Source organism: Passer montanus, unplaced genomic scaffold (genome assembly GCF_014805655.1).
Source record: "Passer montanus isolate IOZ18808 unplaced genomic scaffold, ASM1480565v1 scaffold6, whole genome shotgun sequence".
NCBI lineage: Eukaryota > Metazoa > Chordata > Aves > Passeriformes > Passeridae > Passer > Passer montanus.
In genome coordinates, this window is record NW_024371037.1 from 12,687,521 (window position 1) to 12,707,619 (window position 20,099).

A 20,099-nucleotide genomic window follows, 5' to 3' on the forward strand; every position below is an offset into this window, starting at 1 on the left:
GAGAGAACAACTATTTTTCTCAGATGATCCATAGTTTAGTCAAGTAACTGTCAGTAGTATTTTGTCTAGAAGCTTTCAGTAATACAGATAAAATTAAAATACCGATTTGTTGTTTTCCTAAAATTTTTATAGGCAAAGAAGATTGGAAAAAAGAAATTGTAAATGGTTCTCGAAGCTTCTTTGTCTTAAAGGGTTTAACACCAGGAACAGCATATAAAGTCCGGGTTGGTGCTGAGGGCCTGTCTGGTTTTAGGAGTGCAGAGGATGTGTTTGAGACAGGTCCAGGTGAGGCGTACTGTACCGTAGTACATTTCTGTATCCCAGCCAAAATTGTGTTAGACCAACTGCTGAAATGCCAAACTGCTTCTAGCCAAGAGATGTTGCAGCTAGAATCTTTGCATGTTCCTTTCATAGACCAATGTTAAATTATTTTATAAATGCCTAAATAATAATGCCAGTTTATTTGTGTTTGAATTATGAATGTTTCCATCCTTTCAAATCACTCTACTTGGCTGATGTTTGTGCTAGGGGCAAGATATGCCCTGCCCACACTCCATCTGTGTGCTGTGCACTGAAGATGACCTATTTCTAATATTTGTAATTAGTATAATTTCATAGCTGTATTTAAATAATGTTGCTTTTTATAGAGCTAAAATATTTGCATAATCAGAAAGTGCAGATTCAATTTGTTGTCTCATGTAATCTATTTATATCAGTGTTAAGACATTCCTCTTGTAAATCTCTCTTTTCCTGCCATATAAAAGTTTTATATGGATTTTGATGTTACACATACATCCTGGGAATCAGTAAGGCTGTTTAAGTTCTTTATGTTCATACTGCAATCCTATTTCTTTGTAAGCAAATCAGCAATGCCTGCCAATTATACTCAGGAATAAGGTTCTATTGGAAGGTTCTTTGATGTTATGCTGAATATTGTGTTGCCATCACATGCCATGCCATCATCATGTTCTTGGTCAGCTGTTATTATTTTTGTCTTTGCTAGCCACTTCTGCTCATTCCAAGCATTTTAGCCAGTGCATAGTTATACAGCAGTAGCCCCATCAACTCCAGAATGTTATGTTATAAGAAAGTAATTGAAATATGAAAATACACTTGAACATTATGTTATAACTATCAGGCAACAACATTGGTAATGGGTATGCCGGTTTGAAAGTGAGCACTTTCTAAAATCATAATTTTTTTGCTTTGATTTGTTCCATTCCTGTTCACAGTTTATCATGTTGCAGGAAGGTTTGAAAACATGGTGCTGAATAGCAGTGCCAGGCAAATATGTACAGGCTGAACACAAAGCCAGGAACAGCTAGTGGTACAAAAGCCTACCTGTGAAATGTTATGCAAATACACATCTGAAGCCTAAAGTAGCAGTTAACAAGGATCAAGACTGTAATATAATTCAAAACAAGATGCATGGAAACCTTTCCAAAAGCATAGTCCTGCATAAAAAGTACTGAGCCAGTAGATAAGGATTCCTGTACTTACCCAGTCGTGTTTACTCATGCCCCTGTGTAATTAAGGAAGAAGGGACTTTAGACACTCCTTTCTGCTTCTTGGTAATGGAAAGTTTCAATGTTCAGCATGAAATTATAAACAGCCTATTTCTTACAAAAAAATCTTATGTCACACTGTCTTCAACCTAGATCAAAGCTTTTAAACACTGCAAAATGGTGGAGTAGACAAAGAGGCAAACACTGGAATATGTCCGTATTAGGAATGAAACTTTGATATTTCAAACATTAGGCTTTTCCCACATTTTTTCTTTGTCAAGCATTCCTACAGAGCATCTTCAAAGTGTGCAGGCTTATCCTTTTGGGCATTCCTGGTACAGTGTTCTTCATTGACTCCTGCATTAGTGGTTCACCAAGATGCAAGGTTTTTCTGCCTGAAGCAAATAATTTGCTTAGTGTAGGCAGGAAATGTGCATTTTTTAAAGATGCACAGAGATTTAGAAACCCTTTCCTACTGGAAATGTTGTAAGTTAATACAGGAAGCTGCATAAGTAAGTTTTCATCTTCCCATCTATCTTGCATATTTTTATGAATGAATTTTTGGCTTGATTCTATTTCTTACTACATTTGAATGTGAACTGTGCTTTTACATTTTGTTACAACATCTAATGTCCTATTATGGATGCAGATGCACAAAACTCAAAATAATTTAAACCTTAATATGAAAACAAAGGTTTATTTTCATTTGTAGTTCAGAGGAAGATTAATTTTGTGATTTTTTAATTGACACTTTTTAATATTTTTATATATATGTGTGTTTATGCATATTTATATGTGGCATAAAGAGTAGAAATATTTAGGTATATAAACTATATATGACATGTAGAGACTTTGATGCAAAAACAGTTTAAATTCTTGTGTGTATGAGAGTCACTTTCTAAAATATCAGAAAACATAAACAAGGACTGAGAAATCTTCTGATTTTCGCTCCACAATAACCAGGCACATTAACTCACTGAATTATTTAAATGAAAATCAAGTCATAGCTTTACCCAGAAAGGCCAAAAATAAGCATTTAAAGAGAATTAATTTTATCATAGTACTTCTGAAGTGGAAGACACTGGTCTTCTGTATGGAATGGACTGGAGATACTGTATCCAGACATTGGAAGTACTTTCTACTTTCTGTGGAATCCCTAAGGATTGTGGGACCATGGACTCCTTTTCCAAGATACCTGTCTCACACTCCTTAACTTGAAAATGACACTGAGACATTGGCTTGAATTCTGTCAGTTGAGCAGCTCTTCACAGAGTTTCATACTCTTCGGTTTTGGGTGTGGAGAAGAAGTTGAAGAATGAATAACATAGGTTTGGATGGATGTTCATCTTCCTTCACTTCATATTTTTTTGTTTGGAGCATGTATCCCTAACTCCTCTCACTCTTCCCACTTTCTCCCAGCAGCTAATCCTAAATCAAGTTGCCTGTAGTGTGTTTCCAGCAGTAGAGCAGAAAATAAGCTTCACCAGAATAATTCTCCTACTGTGTTGGAGACCAGTAGATCCAGACCCTAGACCACATAGTTAATTCCTTGTCTTATTAGTGCTTGTAGTGTTTTCTTTGTAGTTTGCTTATTATTTACATTATCTTCCAGCTAGAGTCAGCATTTGGAGAGAAATAATGCCAAGGGAAGGCTTCCCACCTCACTAATGCTAAATCATGGCAATCATGATAAATTAATTGTAGAATGAGGTATGGGTTTGAGTAAAGAAAGAAAACCTGATGCTTAATAAAGTTTTAAAGGGTGCTTTATTGTTGATTTTTAGTTGAAATTTAATGTTAGGGCGCTTGAGTGATCTGTGTCCCCATTTCAGAATGATGGAAATGCATTAGCTTAGCAGTATTGGCTTTTAATTCATTTTGAGAATGCAATTGACATATTTGTGTGAACTATAATTGGCAACTTCATTTCAGGAGTTTAATTAATTCAAAATGGTTGAGAATAGTTTTGAGGTTTGTGGAAAGCAATGTAATATGTGTGTAGATTTTGCAGAGTAGTTGCTAAGCTTAAATGTTAGCAGACTTTTTATATACTGAAAACTAACTTCTGTGCATAGGTACTGGGAAATTTTCTAAATAATGGAAATACTCAGAAAATACAGAATCACTGTTTCTGTTAATGCTATCCATTTTTCACAGTGAGTCTTATTCTTTAATGAACGTTATATTGTCTGTTATTTGTCTGAATTAGCACAGCATTGAAATGCAGCAAAATGTAATTTTTCTTCTTTTACCCCTAGCAATGGCAAGCCGGCAGGTGGACATCGCTACTCAAGGATGGTTCATTGGTCTTATGTGTGCTGTTGCTCTTCTGATCTTGATTTTACTGATTGTGTGCTTCATAAGGAGGAATAAGGGTGGCAAGTATCCAGGTATGCTCATCTGTTGGTAACCCATTAAGACAGATCTCAGGCTTACCTGTTTAGGTAAAATTACGTTTGCTGCTGCTTTACATTTACACTGTGTATATGGCAAATCAGTCTTATCATTTGGTGGGCTTGGCAGGAGCCATCTCCCTGTTGGTAGGAAACCTACATCTATTTCAGCATAGGAGAAGGACTTACTTCCCAGAGAGTCCTCAGTGAATGATCTCTCTAGAGAGGTTTGAGCTTTGTTTGGAACATCACCACTAGTGCACATTCCACTTTCTGAAGTCAAATGCAGATGGGTTTAATCCACTAACATGAGTTGAGTTAGAATTTATTTGGTCAGAAAGTCTAAATCATAGCTACTGGTTACTTTAACCTGTGGGGAATACATGTCATAGGACAAATCTCTTCCTATGTTATATTGTTTCCAATTCCTTGAGTTCTTCCCAGAATCTGTGTCGTCTTCAGCCTCTGTAGTTTTGCAGCTAAGTTTAAAGTTACCATCCTTCAATTAGGCTGGGGTTTTTTCTATATTTTTTCTTTCTAAGAGGAGGTGTAAAATAAATGGATTTTTATAGTATATCTAGGAGTGGCCAAGTATTTTATAATTTTTCATTAAAAATGGTAATTAGACAATGTCTGCCTTCTATCAAAACATACATCTCTCCTGGTGTGCATTACAAAAGGCATGTATGTGTATGTATGTGTGTGGACATATAGGTATCATATATATCTTTCCTTAGTGTTATATTTCTTTCTATGGAGTAGCTCCATAGGCCAAAGCTCTCTTGAAAAGGATAGTGAGAACCAGTACTGAACAGTACTGCCAGAAAGTACTGCCAACAGAGCAGCTGCTGAGGTGTGAGTGACTATGAATGAACTTCAAGTGAACATCCAAGGATAATCTGATTTTTCACTCTCCTATTCTAGCTGCAATAAAAAGTACAGTTACTAAGTTTCATGTAAAATCTTGATTTAATGAAAAAATAGTTTTCTCCTAAGGTTTGGGAATAAATATCTAGACTCTAGAATGCTTATTTAAAGTCAGCTCAAACTTCTTGAAGTTCATACTGTTAATTTGGGCATGAAAAAGATGGATGCGTTTAGAAAAGTATAAAAGAAAAAGCCACTTTGTTTTATTTTCTTCTGCTTATTTTGATCAGTGAACTTCTAAAAACTTAGTGTCAGGGAACACTAAGAGCTTCAGGTCTTCATAGGAAAATCTGCTGGAATAGAATAGCAGATGATTTTTATGTGAGAATCACGTTATTAAATACTAGAATCCTATTCTACCCAATCTAACTGTTAGATTGTTTTACAGAGAGAGCAAAGATTTGTAGTGACAGCAAAAATTGGGTAAGAGAATTTTCTGTTCCAACTGCATATGCCTATGAATAAAACAGATTATTGAGGAATACATAATGTTACATAGAGTTTTATGACAGGCTGCAGACACCATCTTAGGGGGTTTTGCCTAATATTTGGATTTTTTTAGAGAAAATGAGATAACAGAGGATATAGAAAAAGTGATTCAGATGACTGAAACAAGTGAAGTGATGAAACTGAAAAGAGTAGGGAGGACATGGAGTGAACCACCATCTAGAGGAGGGTAAAACAGACATTTTAAATAAAAGTGTAGAGGGCAGTTGGATGCTAAGGTTGTCATTACTTTGTGTACCCTTGATATTGCTGCTTCTGCAGAATTATTAGTTGCAAGGTATACATGTTTTCATGCACAGATACTTATGCATATACAGACACGTATATAAAGGGGGACCTGGACTTTTTTGAAGATTTCCAGCATCAGTATGTACTGCTGTTTATAGCAGTGAATTTGGATGCATATACAGACACATATATAAAGGGGGACCTGGACTTTAAGATTTCCAGAATCAGTATGTACTGCTGTTTATAGCAGTGAATTTGTATTTCTTGGGCCATTGCAAATGTACTGTTCCACAGGTAGTGACAAATGGAAAGCACTAAGTTATAAAATCTATGAAAATTTAAGTTGTGAACTCTTTCATCATCATTTTTGTGTGTTATCTTGAGGTTGCTGTGGTTTGTAGGAAGTAATCCATTACTTCAGTATGAAATTATAGCAGCCTGATATGTCTCAAGATGTTACATGTTATTGCAATTATGGACTTAGTAAGTACTGTCAGGAATGATTAATATCCTCTTAAATAATGGCACACAAATCAGTGATGTGCAAATAAAGTGTGGAAATTACCAGAGTAAAAGACAAGAGATTGTGTATTGGATTATATGACTGTATCTGCTAGACAAGGGAAAGATTTGAATAGATGCCAGAAAAACAGAAATGAAAAGGCAAAAGGAAGAACTATAAATAGAATTCTTACAGTCACTATATTGTTTTATCCTGTCAACAATGTTAACTTATAGGAATATATGTCATCTGAAAATATCTGACTCCTCAGGTGCTAGTGGGTTTCTGTGTCAATATGCTACATTTACTATGTTATAGGGAGAAGTTATATGCCTAGATTTATTCCTACCAGGGAACAAGGATTAAACCTAAAACCAGAATGTGCAAGAAATACAATTGTGTAAAATTTAGGTTCCAGTGTATGTGACTTTGTGCTGGGTTTGATCACATTGTAGAAAAGAAGAAACAAACCATGCCTAGTATTTTGAGAATTATTAATAATGAAAAAGAAATCTTAAATTCTCTGGAGGATAACTACATGAAATTAAAGCAGAAAATGTACAAACTGACAGTGAACAAAAGTGAATCAGATTCAGTTTTGTCAATCAGTATGAGAAGAATATCAAGAGGAAATAGAGAGCATTGTTAAGTAGAACTAAATAATTCAAATTTGATTAAGCAGTAACTCTATTAATAGTCTCAGTAAATAAGTTATTTTAGTAGGATTTTAAACAATTTTCTCTCTTTAATGCTAGAAAAAAAAAAGAAAAAGTTCTGCTAATACAAAATTACATACAGTCATACTTGAATGAAAATAAAACCCTATAACTAATTAACAGATCTTTTTCTTAAAAAAAAGTAATATCCTAAATATTTGAATAAAAAATAGTTTTTATTCAAAAGACAAATGCAATCAGTTTGAGAAATTAAGGTCTTAGACTTTCTCATCTTGCAGTTTCATTGTAAAAATTAATATTTCAAATATTTTAGTGAAGGAAAAGGAGGATGCACATGCTGATCCAGAAATACAACCTATGAAGGAAGATGATGGAACGTTTGGTGAATACAGGTGAGCAGCTTATGTGGTTTGTCATGTTCACTGTTCATGTCACACATGTACTGTTTATAGTATGACACTTATTAATTGAAGACTAACTTTTTTTTCCATGTCAAAGATTTTGTATCCAGTGTTATTTAGAACTAAAAATAGCATTTCAACCACACCATTAAAAAAAAATTATCCAAGCTTAGTATAAGCCATTTGCTAATGCAAGGTGAAAACCACATTCAAACACAATTGTGTGTGTTCAAACACAACTGTATATATTCAAATGCCTGATGCAGTGTCCTTTCAGTTAGGGCACCATGTTGAGCATTATAGGTTTTGAAAATAAGTTTCTAACTGAAGCCTAACAGAGACAACTTGGTGTTAATTTGACTGGAAAACAAATGCATTTAAAATACCTGCCAGTACTAACATCTAATCCAATAACAGAGGTGAAGAAGTGCCCTACAAAGAAAGAAAAACTCCCCTTCATGTATTTCAGTACAAGATATATGGCAAGCAGCTTCAAAGCATGCAACACAGCTCTTATTCCTGACACTCTTCCTTTATACTAGCCAAACCTGACATTACCAAAAGCATGCCTTGGCAAGAATATTCATACAACAACTATGAATATAGCTTATTAAATAAGCAGTTTATTTGGTTTTTTATTAGTACAAAAATAATGTTATTATTTTCTAAATAGGTCAATATGATTGTATGTTATGTGGCTATGAAATAGATTTTGTAGTGCATTCTTGTGTCCGAAGCAGTGTAGAAGTTCTTTATTATTGCAAACATTTGGCATTTACAAATGTATATAGAAAAAAGCAGATTTTTTCCCAGAAGAATCTAATTTGTTGCCATAGCTTCTTCACAGAAGGAAAAGGTACATCTTGATCTGATGGGACTAGATGTACATTTCTGAATGCTAAGGAGCAGTTTCTGTTTATTCTTCTTTGATTAAAAACAATGTACTCCATTTTTAGGTTAATGAGTTCAGAGTAGTATTTTATTACATGTGTAAGTGCATATAAATTACCTAAATTCACCTGATAAAAAGGGAAGTATGAAGCAATCTTTGGAATAGAGTTTAAAAAGTACTATATAAGTTTTCCTGGGAAGCCTAGTTTGCATACTCCTTCATTGCTCTACTGGTTCTTGATATTTGGAAACTGACCTTTGTATAGAATTGTACAAATGATATGACCTCAATGCATGTTTTCTCAGGCCTGGAATAAGTATTCAAGCCTGCTTTCATGTGTGACCTATAGCAAGATTTGAATTTACATCTTCATATTTAAGTGGCTTGAGTTAATCTAAAGAATGACCTAGAACTTTATTAAATTATTTTATAATGCATTTATTCACTCATGTCTAGTGAATATGGGCAGATGCATGCCAAGCTTTCACACTTATTCACACGGGAGAGTTCATTCTATGTACCCTGCAAAAACTCCTTTTTAAAATGTATTTCTGTGTAATTAGTCTATATTGGGCTTTCCTCTTTTTTCCTTAGAGACAGGGCAGGAGCAGCAACCAGTCAGATTACAGAAGATACCTTGTCATCCTCTCTGCAGCCCAGCATCACTGCAGTCACTCAGTTCCCAGTTTGTCTGCCTCACATGATGCGGTGCTTCTTTGAGGAAAAAGGGTATAGGGTTTCCCTTGGGAAAAAATGTAATTTTTGAAAGATCTAGGAATTCGAGTGTTTTGAACTTTTTTCATCACTTCAGGTCCATGTCTGCTTGGACAGGAAAGAAACTGGACAAGGAAAGGAGAACAAAAGGTAGCTGTGCCAATTCTCCTGAAGCAAACCCTGTCTTTACCAAAGCAAAGTCTGTGAGATCTGACAGATCCAACTTCTTCAGAAGGTCAGGGGATCAATACTCCAGCACCAGATCAGAGACCTCCTACACCAGGAGGAGGGCTAGGCAGTCTTCAGAGCTTACAAGGGTTAGTTCTGTCTCTGCTTCCCTCTGCCAAGAGGAAAAGAGGTCAGACGGATGGAAGTACAGGCATGGCTCTAGACATCATGCTTCTGAGCAACACATAATGGGGTCGGAGGAGGGCTCAGATTCTCAGGCAGGACAGCCATCCCCTTTCCAGCAACCCCTCAGCTGCAACTCAATTGGTGGCTTACTGGGAAGGCAGCATTCTTCTCTCCAGCACTGGTGCAGCCAGACCCCAGACTGCAGCTCAGATTCAGAAGACACTCAGAGCTCCTGCCACAGGAAGGTAAGACCTTCTGCTGCTACTCACTTCTCCGAATCTGAAAAGAATTCACTAATGAAATCTATAATCTTGCCTGAGCTGGCCACTGTCTTAAAGGATGCTTTGACAGCAGCCAGACAAAGCATAACATCTGTGGCACAGGCTAGGTCCCATTCAGTGAAGCATCCCAGGGTACCAATTGCAGAAGTTCCACTGGTTCCTTTAGAAGCATCTGGGAGCAGTTCCCAGATTTCTGAGTTTGATCATATGGACAGCTTAAAAGATCAAACAACTTCTGGGAAGGACAAACCTGAGGCTGACAAGGCCTTAGAGGTTGAATCAGCCCCTGAAGACGGGGAGGTGGCATCTGAGTTCCCTACAGAAGATCCAGAAGGACCAGATCCTCTACGTAAATTTGACATGGAGAATCAGAATTACCTTTTTGAACACATAAAGAAGGTGCTAATGCTAAAGTCTTCCAAATCTGAATGTGCCTCTGAAGAAGGCAAGGTAGATAATGCACTTCCTATCCATTCAGCTGTGGAAGATCTTGTCTGCAGGATTTGGAGAAATCCTGAAGCCAAGCACGAAGCCCCACCAGTCCTACATAAGCTCTATCCTTTTCCAGTGGATAAAGCTGCTTTGTGGGGGACCTTGCCTGAGGTAGACAGAGCATTGGTTACTGGTAATTGTGTACTGTCAGTGCCTGATAATACAGATGCTCTCCCTAAAGATCCTACTGACAGAAAGATTGAGGAAGCAATTAAAAGATCTTTCAAGCTAGCTGCAGCCCAGCTTGGAGTATCTATCTACTGCACTTATGCTTCTAAAGCTTTGCTAATATGGTTAGAGGAAGAACAAGCTAGATTCAAAAAGAAGTGGGTCCCATCTGGTGCCATGCAGAGAAAACGCAGGCTGTGTAAAATTGCAGCTAATTTTATCCATGATGCAGCTGAGGATTCTCTTAGACTCACTGTTAAAAATGTGGCATGCCTCACTGTAGCCTGGAGAGCTCTCTGGCTGCGTCCTTGGAGCCCATCACTAGATCTGAAATGTAAGCTGCTGTCTTTACCATACACAGGGGGCAAGCTGTTTGGTGAATCCTTAGTCCAGATCATGCAAGATGCCTCAGAACACAAGCACTCCTTACGTCAGATGAAAAAAAAGAGCTCTGTTGGAAGCTCTTCATGTTCTCACAAGTGTCTGAGCTCCTTGCGTTCTCCTCCAAAGTTCAAAGGAGGGAAGGGAAAGTATAAGGTCTCACATTCATTTCATGCCAAGTATGAAAAGACATCTCACTTTCAAAGAGATATCAGACCATCAAGAGGAACTTTCTAAGAACATAGACTTGCTTCCTAGTTTCACAGGAACTGAGAAGAGTGAAAGACATGGAAATGTTTCAATATTTCTGAACAAATAAACCCAGTGCTTAGAAAATTAGTTGTTCCCAAGTAAGATTTAAATTATGAAGTTACTTAAATCTTAATGACTAATTAAGATATTTTAGAGAAATCATAGCTCTCAAATCCCTTCTCTTTAGGGGAGGGTTTTTTACATTAGATTTCTAGTCTTTCTAGTGGTCTTTGGATGGTTTGGATTTGTTTGAAGTTTTGCACTCCTCAATTTCAACTGAGAGAATACTTTCTATGTGAGAGTTGGCTGGTCTGTAAGACCAGACAACATCAGATTTTTCTGCTATATTGATCTAATGAAAGAAATAATGCTTTAGGAAATGCAGGTGTTTTGGGAACTAAGGAATGGCTATGGCTGCTATATTCCTGTGACTGGATGGATTCCTTCATTTTTACATATAAGGAAAAACAGTGCCTCTGTAGCAATCTGCTCTGCACCATCAGTGGTTTTCTGAGTTGTAGAAGACTGAGACAGTAAATTGTGGACAGTCATTGTCTACACCAAGAACCTGCAAGCAACAGAAGAAGTACCACAGATGTGTGTTGAGATCAGCATAGGTGTAAATAAGCCTAAATTTCTCTTCTGGTCCATAAATGGAGAGAAATTAAGAAGTTATGACAGCTACAGACCTGTGAGTTCATGGGTAGGAAAACTGGAAGCAAGCAATTACAAGGGAAAGTTGGAAGTCCAGTGGTCTGCAGAATGTTCTTAGGAAGATGAAACAGGACAAGGCAAATACAATAGTGGAATTGCTACTGTGGTAACTCAGGATATTTGCACATTTTGGTGAATTATTTTGCCTCTTTTCTTCAATATTTTGACACACAGTGTTTTATCTAGAAATTCTAGGATATGCTGTGAGTCACTGTGGCAGAGAGTTCTGGGATTGCTAGATAATATATTACTCTTTCTTCTTTTTCTGAGTTGATTAACAATTAAAATAAAGTTTGTAACTACAAGTGTAGGGTTTTTCTCTTGTAGTTACTTAACTTGCAGCTTAGGTGTGTTTCTATAGGGACCTAGTCATGATTTGTGCCTCAGGACTGTAATTCTAAGCTTGGTCCCTTCCAGGACAAGAGATTATCTCAGTGGAGATTATCTGAAGAGCTGAACAGTCCAACTGGATTTGGCAGTGGTCTTACTGTGTTCTAATTTATGCACATGTACTTTCTTTGACAATTCTTGTTTTAATTCTGGAATACTTGAGTGACTAACAACTTTCAGTACATTGCGTTTTAAAGCCAGAGCGTCATCACCCAGTTTTTCCAGCTTCTGCCAGGACTGAAGATTGAGTATTACAGATATGCTAATGAAAAACTACTCAGAAGACTGATATAGTTGTGCTTAAATAAGAAATAGTAAAATGGCTTGAAGTCTGGATTGAATGTAATAACATTAGGACTCTCAGTCCTAATAATTTAGGAGTATCAGCGGAAACCTCTTAGGTGTGGGAACAGATTCTCCTGGAGTATGCAGAGAAGCCACAGAGGAAGGTATTTCTGTGGCTTTACCTGATATTTAGCTTTTATTTAAACATTTCTGGGCTATTGACCTGAGGTCACAGAAAAAGGAATTTAGTGCCAACCGTTTTCATCTTCTGCATCCACTTTCTGTGTCTCATAGCCCAGAATGTTTTACCCACTTTGTTTCATGTTGCCTTTCACTTCACAGTTGTGCTGTAAGGAAAAGTAGTATATTGCTAACCATATATTGAGTCTTTTTGCATGTCTATGAATGTGGCAAAGTTTAGTTGGGAACTAGTTGCCTGCTGGACTGCAGAGGCATCATAAAAGTGTCTTCCCCATTCTGACTGGTTGCTGCATGTACCCATATCTAAGGAAGAAAAATTGAAAAGTTGAAAGAAGAAAGGAGATTTCAAGGTACATATTTCTTTCAATAACTGATAAGCTTGTGAAATGGAATTACTTTTTTAAAACAAATAAATTTGTATTTTGCACTTATGCTATTGTTACGTTCATACTTCTTATGTCTCTTAATAACTAACTTCAAGTTTGATATGTGTTTCATCAAACTAAGAAGAGAAACATTCATATAATAGCAGTCATTAATGATTAATATTTAAATCATGCTTTTAGAATATGCTTTAATAGTAAACACTTTTCTTACTGAAGTGTATGTGGTACATATAAGTACTTATCAAAATGAATGATACATATAAGTCTTCTTTGTGAAATTTTCATCCCTAAAAAAATACTAGTATGGAATTTATTTTTACAGCAAAAAATAGTAAAAGTATGGCTACACTTAATTTCCATGGCTCTAAATAAAGCACTCTCACTTCATGTTTGGTTCCCTTCCAGTACTGTTTTCTGACTATTAATTAGATGTGCTGCATAAATGAAACTTTAAAAAAGCTTCTTCAATTTGCCACTGTAATTTTAGTCAACACAATTGACTCATTTTTTAATATCACAATATTACACTAGGTACATAATAAAAGTCAGCAAGCAAAACCACAAACAGAAACAGAAAGAAACTATGATTTATCCTGATTGCATTTTGGAATAGTTTTATGAGCAGGTGTAAGCAAGGTTGGCAAACCTTGTGGGTACAAAATTTATGGCTTTACCATGTTTTTGCAATATAATATTATAAAAATTCTGCAGCCTAAAGTGTTCTATAGCTCTTCCTAATGTAATTCAGCAGCTTTTGCAGTTTGCTTCTTGGCAACAAACAGATATTACATTCATTTTGCCAGACCACCAGAGCTCCTCCTCTTTTTTGAATCCCCAGGGTAGCAAAAGTGTTGTCCAAAACATTGATATGTTCACTTTTTTCTCCTTCTCCTATTTGTTTGGTTTTTTCATCTTTCCTCAATTTCTTTCTTTTCCACACAAAACATTGTGTTAATCTAAGAGTCATAATCCAGTTTGATACAGAAAAAATGGTACCATGGCATATGTTATCTTTTCTGAACCAGGAGTGTAAAGCATCTTGGATAATCCCACTTGTTTTTCCACTACCAGAGTCATGGCAGAACCTCTCTCTAGACTTATATAGTGCAATAAGTGAAGGAATCCCCGGGTTTGATTTGATTTTTGGATTTGCTGTGACTGTGCTCTCACACCAGTGCCCACTTCCATGTACATACACTGCTGGGTAAATCTGCAGTTGTTTTTGCTTTTAATTATAGAGATTGTAGAATTCACATCCTGACTAAAATATAGAAAAATCTTATACTCAGTGCAACCCACTGTGTAAGTATTTCTTCATTGTTTGTCTTATGCATAAACTTTGTTTGCAGAAATATAAATAAGAAAACCAGAAGAGCAACACAAAGCAGAAGTTCTCATACTCAGATTTTTCTGAATTGTAATGGCAAATCGAACTTCTCGTTGGATTAAAATGTTGGTGCATTTATACAGTAGAGGCATATTGTTTATATAAGTATATTCCAACCTAGTGAATTACACTGGCTGGGGTCATACTTTAGAATATTTGCACAGAGATTCATGACCAATCAGAATATGATACAATTGCAATTTTCATTTCTTTTAATTTCTTTGTATTGTGGTGTAAAGAATTATGAAGTTATTCACCTGAAATTAAACAATAAACCATATACCCAGTGCTCTTTCCTTAACAGTCTAACCCAGAAAGCAGATCTTCCCTGGGAGTAGGACTGGTTACAGTTTCAAAAGAAGGGCCTGGCCTTCATTTGATTTGTGCAGCCTGCTTTAATGACTGTTAATACCTTCTTATGGAGGCATTGGAGAAACTACAGTGTGTATGAGTATTAAATACTGGATTCCAACTTCAGCCTTCTAAATACGGGGTCCTTCCAAAATGAACTCTCTTCAGTAATGTCTCTGTGATCTGCTTGTGTTCACAGTGTTACAAACATTTTCACTCTGCTGCTGGATTCTTGAAGTTTTGGAGTACGGTCTTTTAAATGTTACTGGCCTGTATGTTTGCAGCACCAGTGAGCACAGATCAATGATTTTTATCCTCGTGCCTTGTACACCACAATAAGTAAAACATCAAGCCTGATACAGTCACATTTGGAGGTTTTGCTTTTGTGTGCTTTGAGCATGAGGATTTTCTTGCACGTAAATAAGAGAGATATTCCTACCACTTTTTTTCTGCTGTATATGCAGAATGATAAAATCTCTGATATGCTTTTTCTGTAAGTATATGCATATTAGAGTTGTCCTTCTTTTAGAATTTTATAACTTAGTGTTTTCCAAAACAAACAAACAAAAAAAAAGGTGATGAGGAGAAATGGCTTGATGGAAAATGGGTGTAGAATGGATGGCTTGATGGAAAATGGTTTTCTAGCAACAGTTTCCAAGAGAGCTTTTGTTGGCTAACTATATGATCTGATGTGGCCTTGTACATCCTATGATTTTTTTATATATATATATATATATGTATGTATGTATATGTATATATATATGTTTTCTCTGGGTGCTTAAAAGTATTAATTAGAAAAAAATTGCATTATTTTATAAGATATTAGGTTTTAGGAATTAGAGGGTTAAAATAATTTGCTGAGTATATATTCAGCCTAGTATTCTAGAAATTGTAAACTGTAATTTTGTTTCTTTAATATTTTATATATGTTTCTTTATATTTCTCATAAACTGTGAATCTAAATAAAAAGCCCAAACTACTTCCTTTTTTCGTACCCTATATGCAAATCAAGTCATATGTTCTGTTTAAGACAAAGTAAATAATTGCACCCAAAAGTGCAGCTGGCAATAGTGGATTTCAATTCAAAATGCTTTGGAGCTGCTGCTGAAATCCTCATCTTGACACTGAAGTGCAATGTAAAGGATTCTGAAAAGAGCCCAACTATATCTATTTCATGAAATACAAGCCTACCACAGTTGCCAGTTTATTTGAGGGTGTTGATGGTGCTGCAGCTTTTCCACGGACAAAGGAAAGACCACAGTACTTTGCTACAGACATCTCCTCTATTGGCCTTTCTTTCCTTTCCTTTTTGTGTTGTCCTCCAAATCACGATCATCATTGTCAGAGCATTATCGGTCATAGAGTAGGGTAGGGAGATGGATCTGATAAGAAATGAAAAGACTAAGCATGCTCTCAACTCCTCAATTCTAGCTACTGTAAGCTAAATTGTTGCTTTACCTGTAACACAGTAAATATTGTAGAAATTTTAAGAGCTACTTATTATTGATACAATACTGATCACTATCAGGATATGGACTTTGCTTTTCTTCTTAGGCTATTTTCATTTGTTTCTTCTGCACCCTTTTAATGGAATATGTAGGTCTCTTGAAAGGTAAGGTTGAAAATTGCAAGTCTGGCCTGCATTATGTAACAAATTATTTGAAATGCAGCACTTTTATTTTCTTTATACTAGTAAAGAAAATCAGTATATTTCATTTAACCAAATTCATTCTTCATTCATTTTCAAGGAGTCAAAGAAATTAAGAAGTTTAACAGACTAACTTCACAGCACATCATAAGCTTGTTCCTTTGGAGAACAAACAAATTATTTTTTTATAGCTTTACAACCCACTTCTTAATGCTTGCAGTTGCTGCATCTACATGGCCTCCAAGCCAAGGGCCCAGGTCTTATCACTGAAAAGCCATGCACGATGGGGAAAAAAAAAATAAAAGAAACCACAACTCCCCCTCCCTCCACTGAAGACATTCTCTGTTTAAACCATTCTTACACCATGTTTTCATATGAACTACATCATATTGATTTGTCTCTACAATGTGATGTGGGTTTACTAAAGGATTATAGGGCTGCACACATGCTTTTCATAAACTCTGCATGCATGGCTGCTCTTGTCTTAATAAACAATACATCCGTTAATCCCATGTTTGTTTGTTTGTGTCTCCAGCGATGCAGAGGACCATAAACCTCTAAAAAAAGGAAGCCGGACACCTTCAGACAGAACTGTGAAAAAAGAAGACAGTGATGATAGTTTAGTTGACTATGGAGAAGGTGTAAATGGTCAGTTCAATGAGGATGGCTCCTTTATTGGACAATATAGTGGTAAAAAAGAGAAAGAACCTGCAGAAGGAAATGAAAGCTCTGAGGCTCCTTCTCCTGTAAATGCCATGAATTCATTTGTGTAACCACAGAACTTGATCCCCTTGTATCTCCAGTTTGCTTAAAGCACTTGTACATCCTCCTTCTCATACTATGAACACACAGGTAATGGAGCTCCTCACCACCAGATGTTAACGCTATGAGAATATGCAGGTTAACACCAGTACACAGCATAATGACACAGTAAGTGGTATGTTACTATGAATCAAAATAGAAAATTCAAATTTTGTTCAAAACTTGGGTCTTTTTACTTTTTTTTTAAAGGAACTGACACAAACGGTAAAAACAGCTTGTAATTTTGTTTCCTGTTGAAAATACAGTATAATGCATGGAAAAAAGAACCCCTACACAACTCACAGATAATCTTGTGTACACTATAAAGACATGGTTTGACAATTTGTTATGCAGTCCTCAGCTGAATCCCTGGATATGAATTCCGTTCTCAATGTCAGAGTGTTATAGTAGTATTATATAGAACTTCAATGTCTTTGTGGACATTGTTGTGAAATTGGTGACTTAATGTCTAGCTATCATATGTCTTTTTGCAAGACAGTTAGGAACAGTATGTACAGTATATAAATGCTAAATGATTTAAGTATGACACTTGCATTTGCTGATGCTTAATGAGACCCTATTATCTGCTCTTTGCTCCTATTACTTTATAGCCTTTTTAATCTATCAAGTATTACAGCAGTACAGTGTTCTATTTTTACATCAAAACATACTGAATTGATTTTAGGGCATAAAAAATATGCATTGCGATGCATTTTGGAATTTGTACAGTCACTGAAAGAAAAACTTTAAAAATTAAGGAAAATATTCCAGAAAACACAGGGCAACATATACATTCAGTGCCTTCATACAGTATGCATTCCGTAATGTGCTGTACTGCTAAATCAGTTGGTGCAGTAAACTGTGATTAGCAGACTACTGTCATTGCCAAATAAAGGAAAAATGTGAAGAAAAAGAAGTGTTATGAAAGTGTTGTGCTACAAATGGAAAGTTTAAAATATTTTAAATTACATAAAGAAGAGTATGATTTTTTTTTCCCTTTGAAAAAAGCTTCCTACACAGTTACAGCACAACATGTTTTCATGGCCTTAGAATACTTAAAACAAAAATGAAAGCAAACAAACAGAAAAAAAATCCCAAAATGCAACCAAAGCTAAATTATTTACTAACAAAGCAAGGTGTAAGCTCTTGTAAAATAAATTATTAAAAACCCAAACCAGCTGACTCCATCGGTGAGAGCACATTTCTCTCTGTGTCCCAGCCTGATCAGTGCGGCAGCTTTGTAATTATCTCCAGCCTGAAGCAGTGTGGGGGTTACCACTCAGAACCACAGCATTCCATCTGACAAGTGCTAATACGGTTTATTGGTAAAGGATTACCCTTATCTGTTAAAAAATTATTTTCTCGCATACTAAATCAAATGTTTACCTCCAAATATAAATTCTTATAACAACCTATGGTTGAAGGAATGCTCAGTTTCATTTGCCAATAAATTGGTTTTTCATAACTTGCATCAAGTTTAATTTTAAGTAAGCTTTTTATATGTAGATATTTTGTTGAATTTGTAAATACACTTAAAGCGTAGATGCTATATGCTTCTAGGTGTTTCAGACAAATAAACCAAGAAAGCTTATGTTGTACTGTGTAAGAAGTACTATAGCCAATGGTGTGCATGGTATTTTAAGGCATCTACTTAATTTTTCTTTTCTTTTTTTTTTTTTTTCTGTGAAAATAAAATAGTGATCTGCTTATTTACTGCAGATTCCAACTGAAACATTCAGAGCTTTTGCCAGTGCACTACATTAGCCCATAGGACACTTTGCAGCTTTCATGTATATATTGTAGGTAAAGCACAACTGAAGTAATCCCAAATGTAACCCAGCTGTAATAAGCTTCTTTCGCACCTTTGAGCTTTCCATTGGTCAGTTTTTTAATGGGAACTGAAATACAAAATGAATTATATGAACACTGATTACAAAGCACAAAGAGAACATTTCTTCACAGGATTTGCCAATGGTTTTGGTAAAAAAGAAATATCATTTTACTCTTATTTGATTGTAGATGCTGAATTATCTGTGCATGTGGGGGTAAACATACAGGCTCACTTCTGTAATAGTGCAACAGATTTTGTATTAAAAATAAATGTGGTTTTAAAATTTCACTGTTTGTTCTGTTTACACTAGCAGTAAAAATCACTTTGGATTAGTCCTGTAATTAAGAATTCAAAGTAGAAAAACAGCATGAAGGGGCTCTGAAAGAAGTTGTTCCCATTACTGCCACCAAATTATATACAGAAAGTCGCATACCTTCACATGCTACCATTTGAAAAAATGGCAAATTTGTCTGACCATTTCCCATTGAAATCTGTGATTTGCATTTTACTTCCATGGATGTTTTTATTTATTTATTTAGTCATATTACTGCAAAGAAAAGAACTGAAACAGTCGTGTTCCATACCTGTAAGAGTGAATAAGAGAAAATAAGAATGTTGATTTGAAATTTAAGAGCCCTCAGATAGGATCCCAAATAAGGATTTTGTATCCTAAAGGAATTGTCTGACATACAAATTTATGGTTATCTGTTTTTAAATAGTGCATGAAGTGAGGAATTTTTAGTCATCATCTTTTACTGTACACAAAGTCCATTGGAATGCTCTTTTCATATATTTTCTATCCTATATATGAATGGAAACAGACTGGGCAGGAGGGCATCTGTTCTGCATAGAAGACTGCAGGAGAGCCACGGATTCCAAGAGATGCAGGTGCTTGAGGAGATGTATCCAAAAGTTGATGTGTGGGCATGATGTTTGAAAGAGGGATCTTATCACTGAATCAGAAGCCATTCTGCCAGCCATCCCATATGTATTTGGAAACTCCTGTCTGTTTCAGCTCCTGGCATCTGCACAGACTCAGTTCTGGCACTTCTGTCTTCAGATATCTTCACACTACCTTCAGATATCAGCTGCCTTGGTTTTTGTACAGGTATCTGTTGATTTTTGCAGCAATGTAAACTGTCTGGGAGATATGAAATACAGCTGTTTCTGTTTCAATTAAAGAATACTTCCTGAAAAGAGAGGTCTGAGTTCCCTAGGCTTAGTTGGGAAGAAGGATTTCATACAGTAACAATTTTTGGAGACACACATACATAATCTGTTCATGTTCCCCAAAGTGTACTAATTCGTATAGTTGCTACATTTTTCTTTTACTGATATACTTTGCTTTTGATTTTATTCTCACTGAAGTGATTGTATAAATCCTGAGGGAATTAAAGAGGATACCCCAATGGTAATTTTTCTTGTAATCTA

General features: G+C 35.8%; 1 protein-coding gene across 36 annotated transcripts in view; it reads left to right on the forward strand.

The window, feature by feature from the left end:
- NRCAM (neuronal cell adhesion molecule) overlaps positions 1–18,956 on the forward strand; it is a 143,448-nt gene extending 124,492 nt beyond the window's left edge. For 13 of the 36 annotated variants that reach the window (XM_039726697.1, XM_039726696.1, XM_039726704.1 and 10 more), the window contains 4 exons: positions 133–285; positions 3,764–3,895; positions 7,053–7,131; positions 8,844–12,783. In XM_039726697.1, coding sequence (XP_039582631.1) covers positions 133–285; positions 3,764–3,895; positions 7,053–7,131; positions 8,844–10,659 — 2,180 coding nt within the window. In that variant the 3' untranslated portion in view covers positions 10,660–12,783. The other 23 variants (XM_039726713.1, XM_039726714.1, XM_039726716.1 and 20 more) reach the window with 9 other exon arrangements.
- Positions 18,957–20,099: the final 1,143 nt, after the last annotated feature.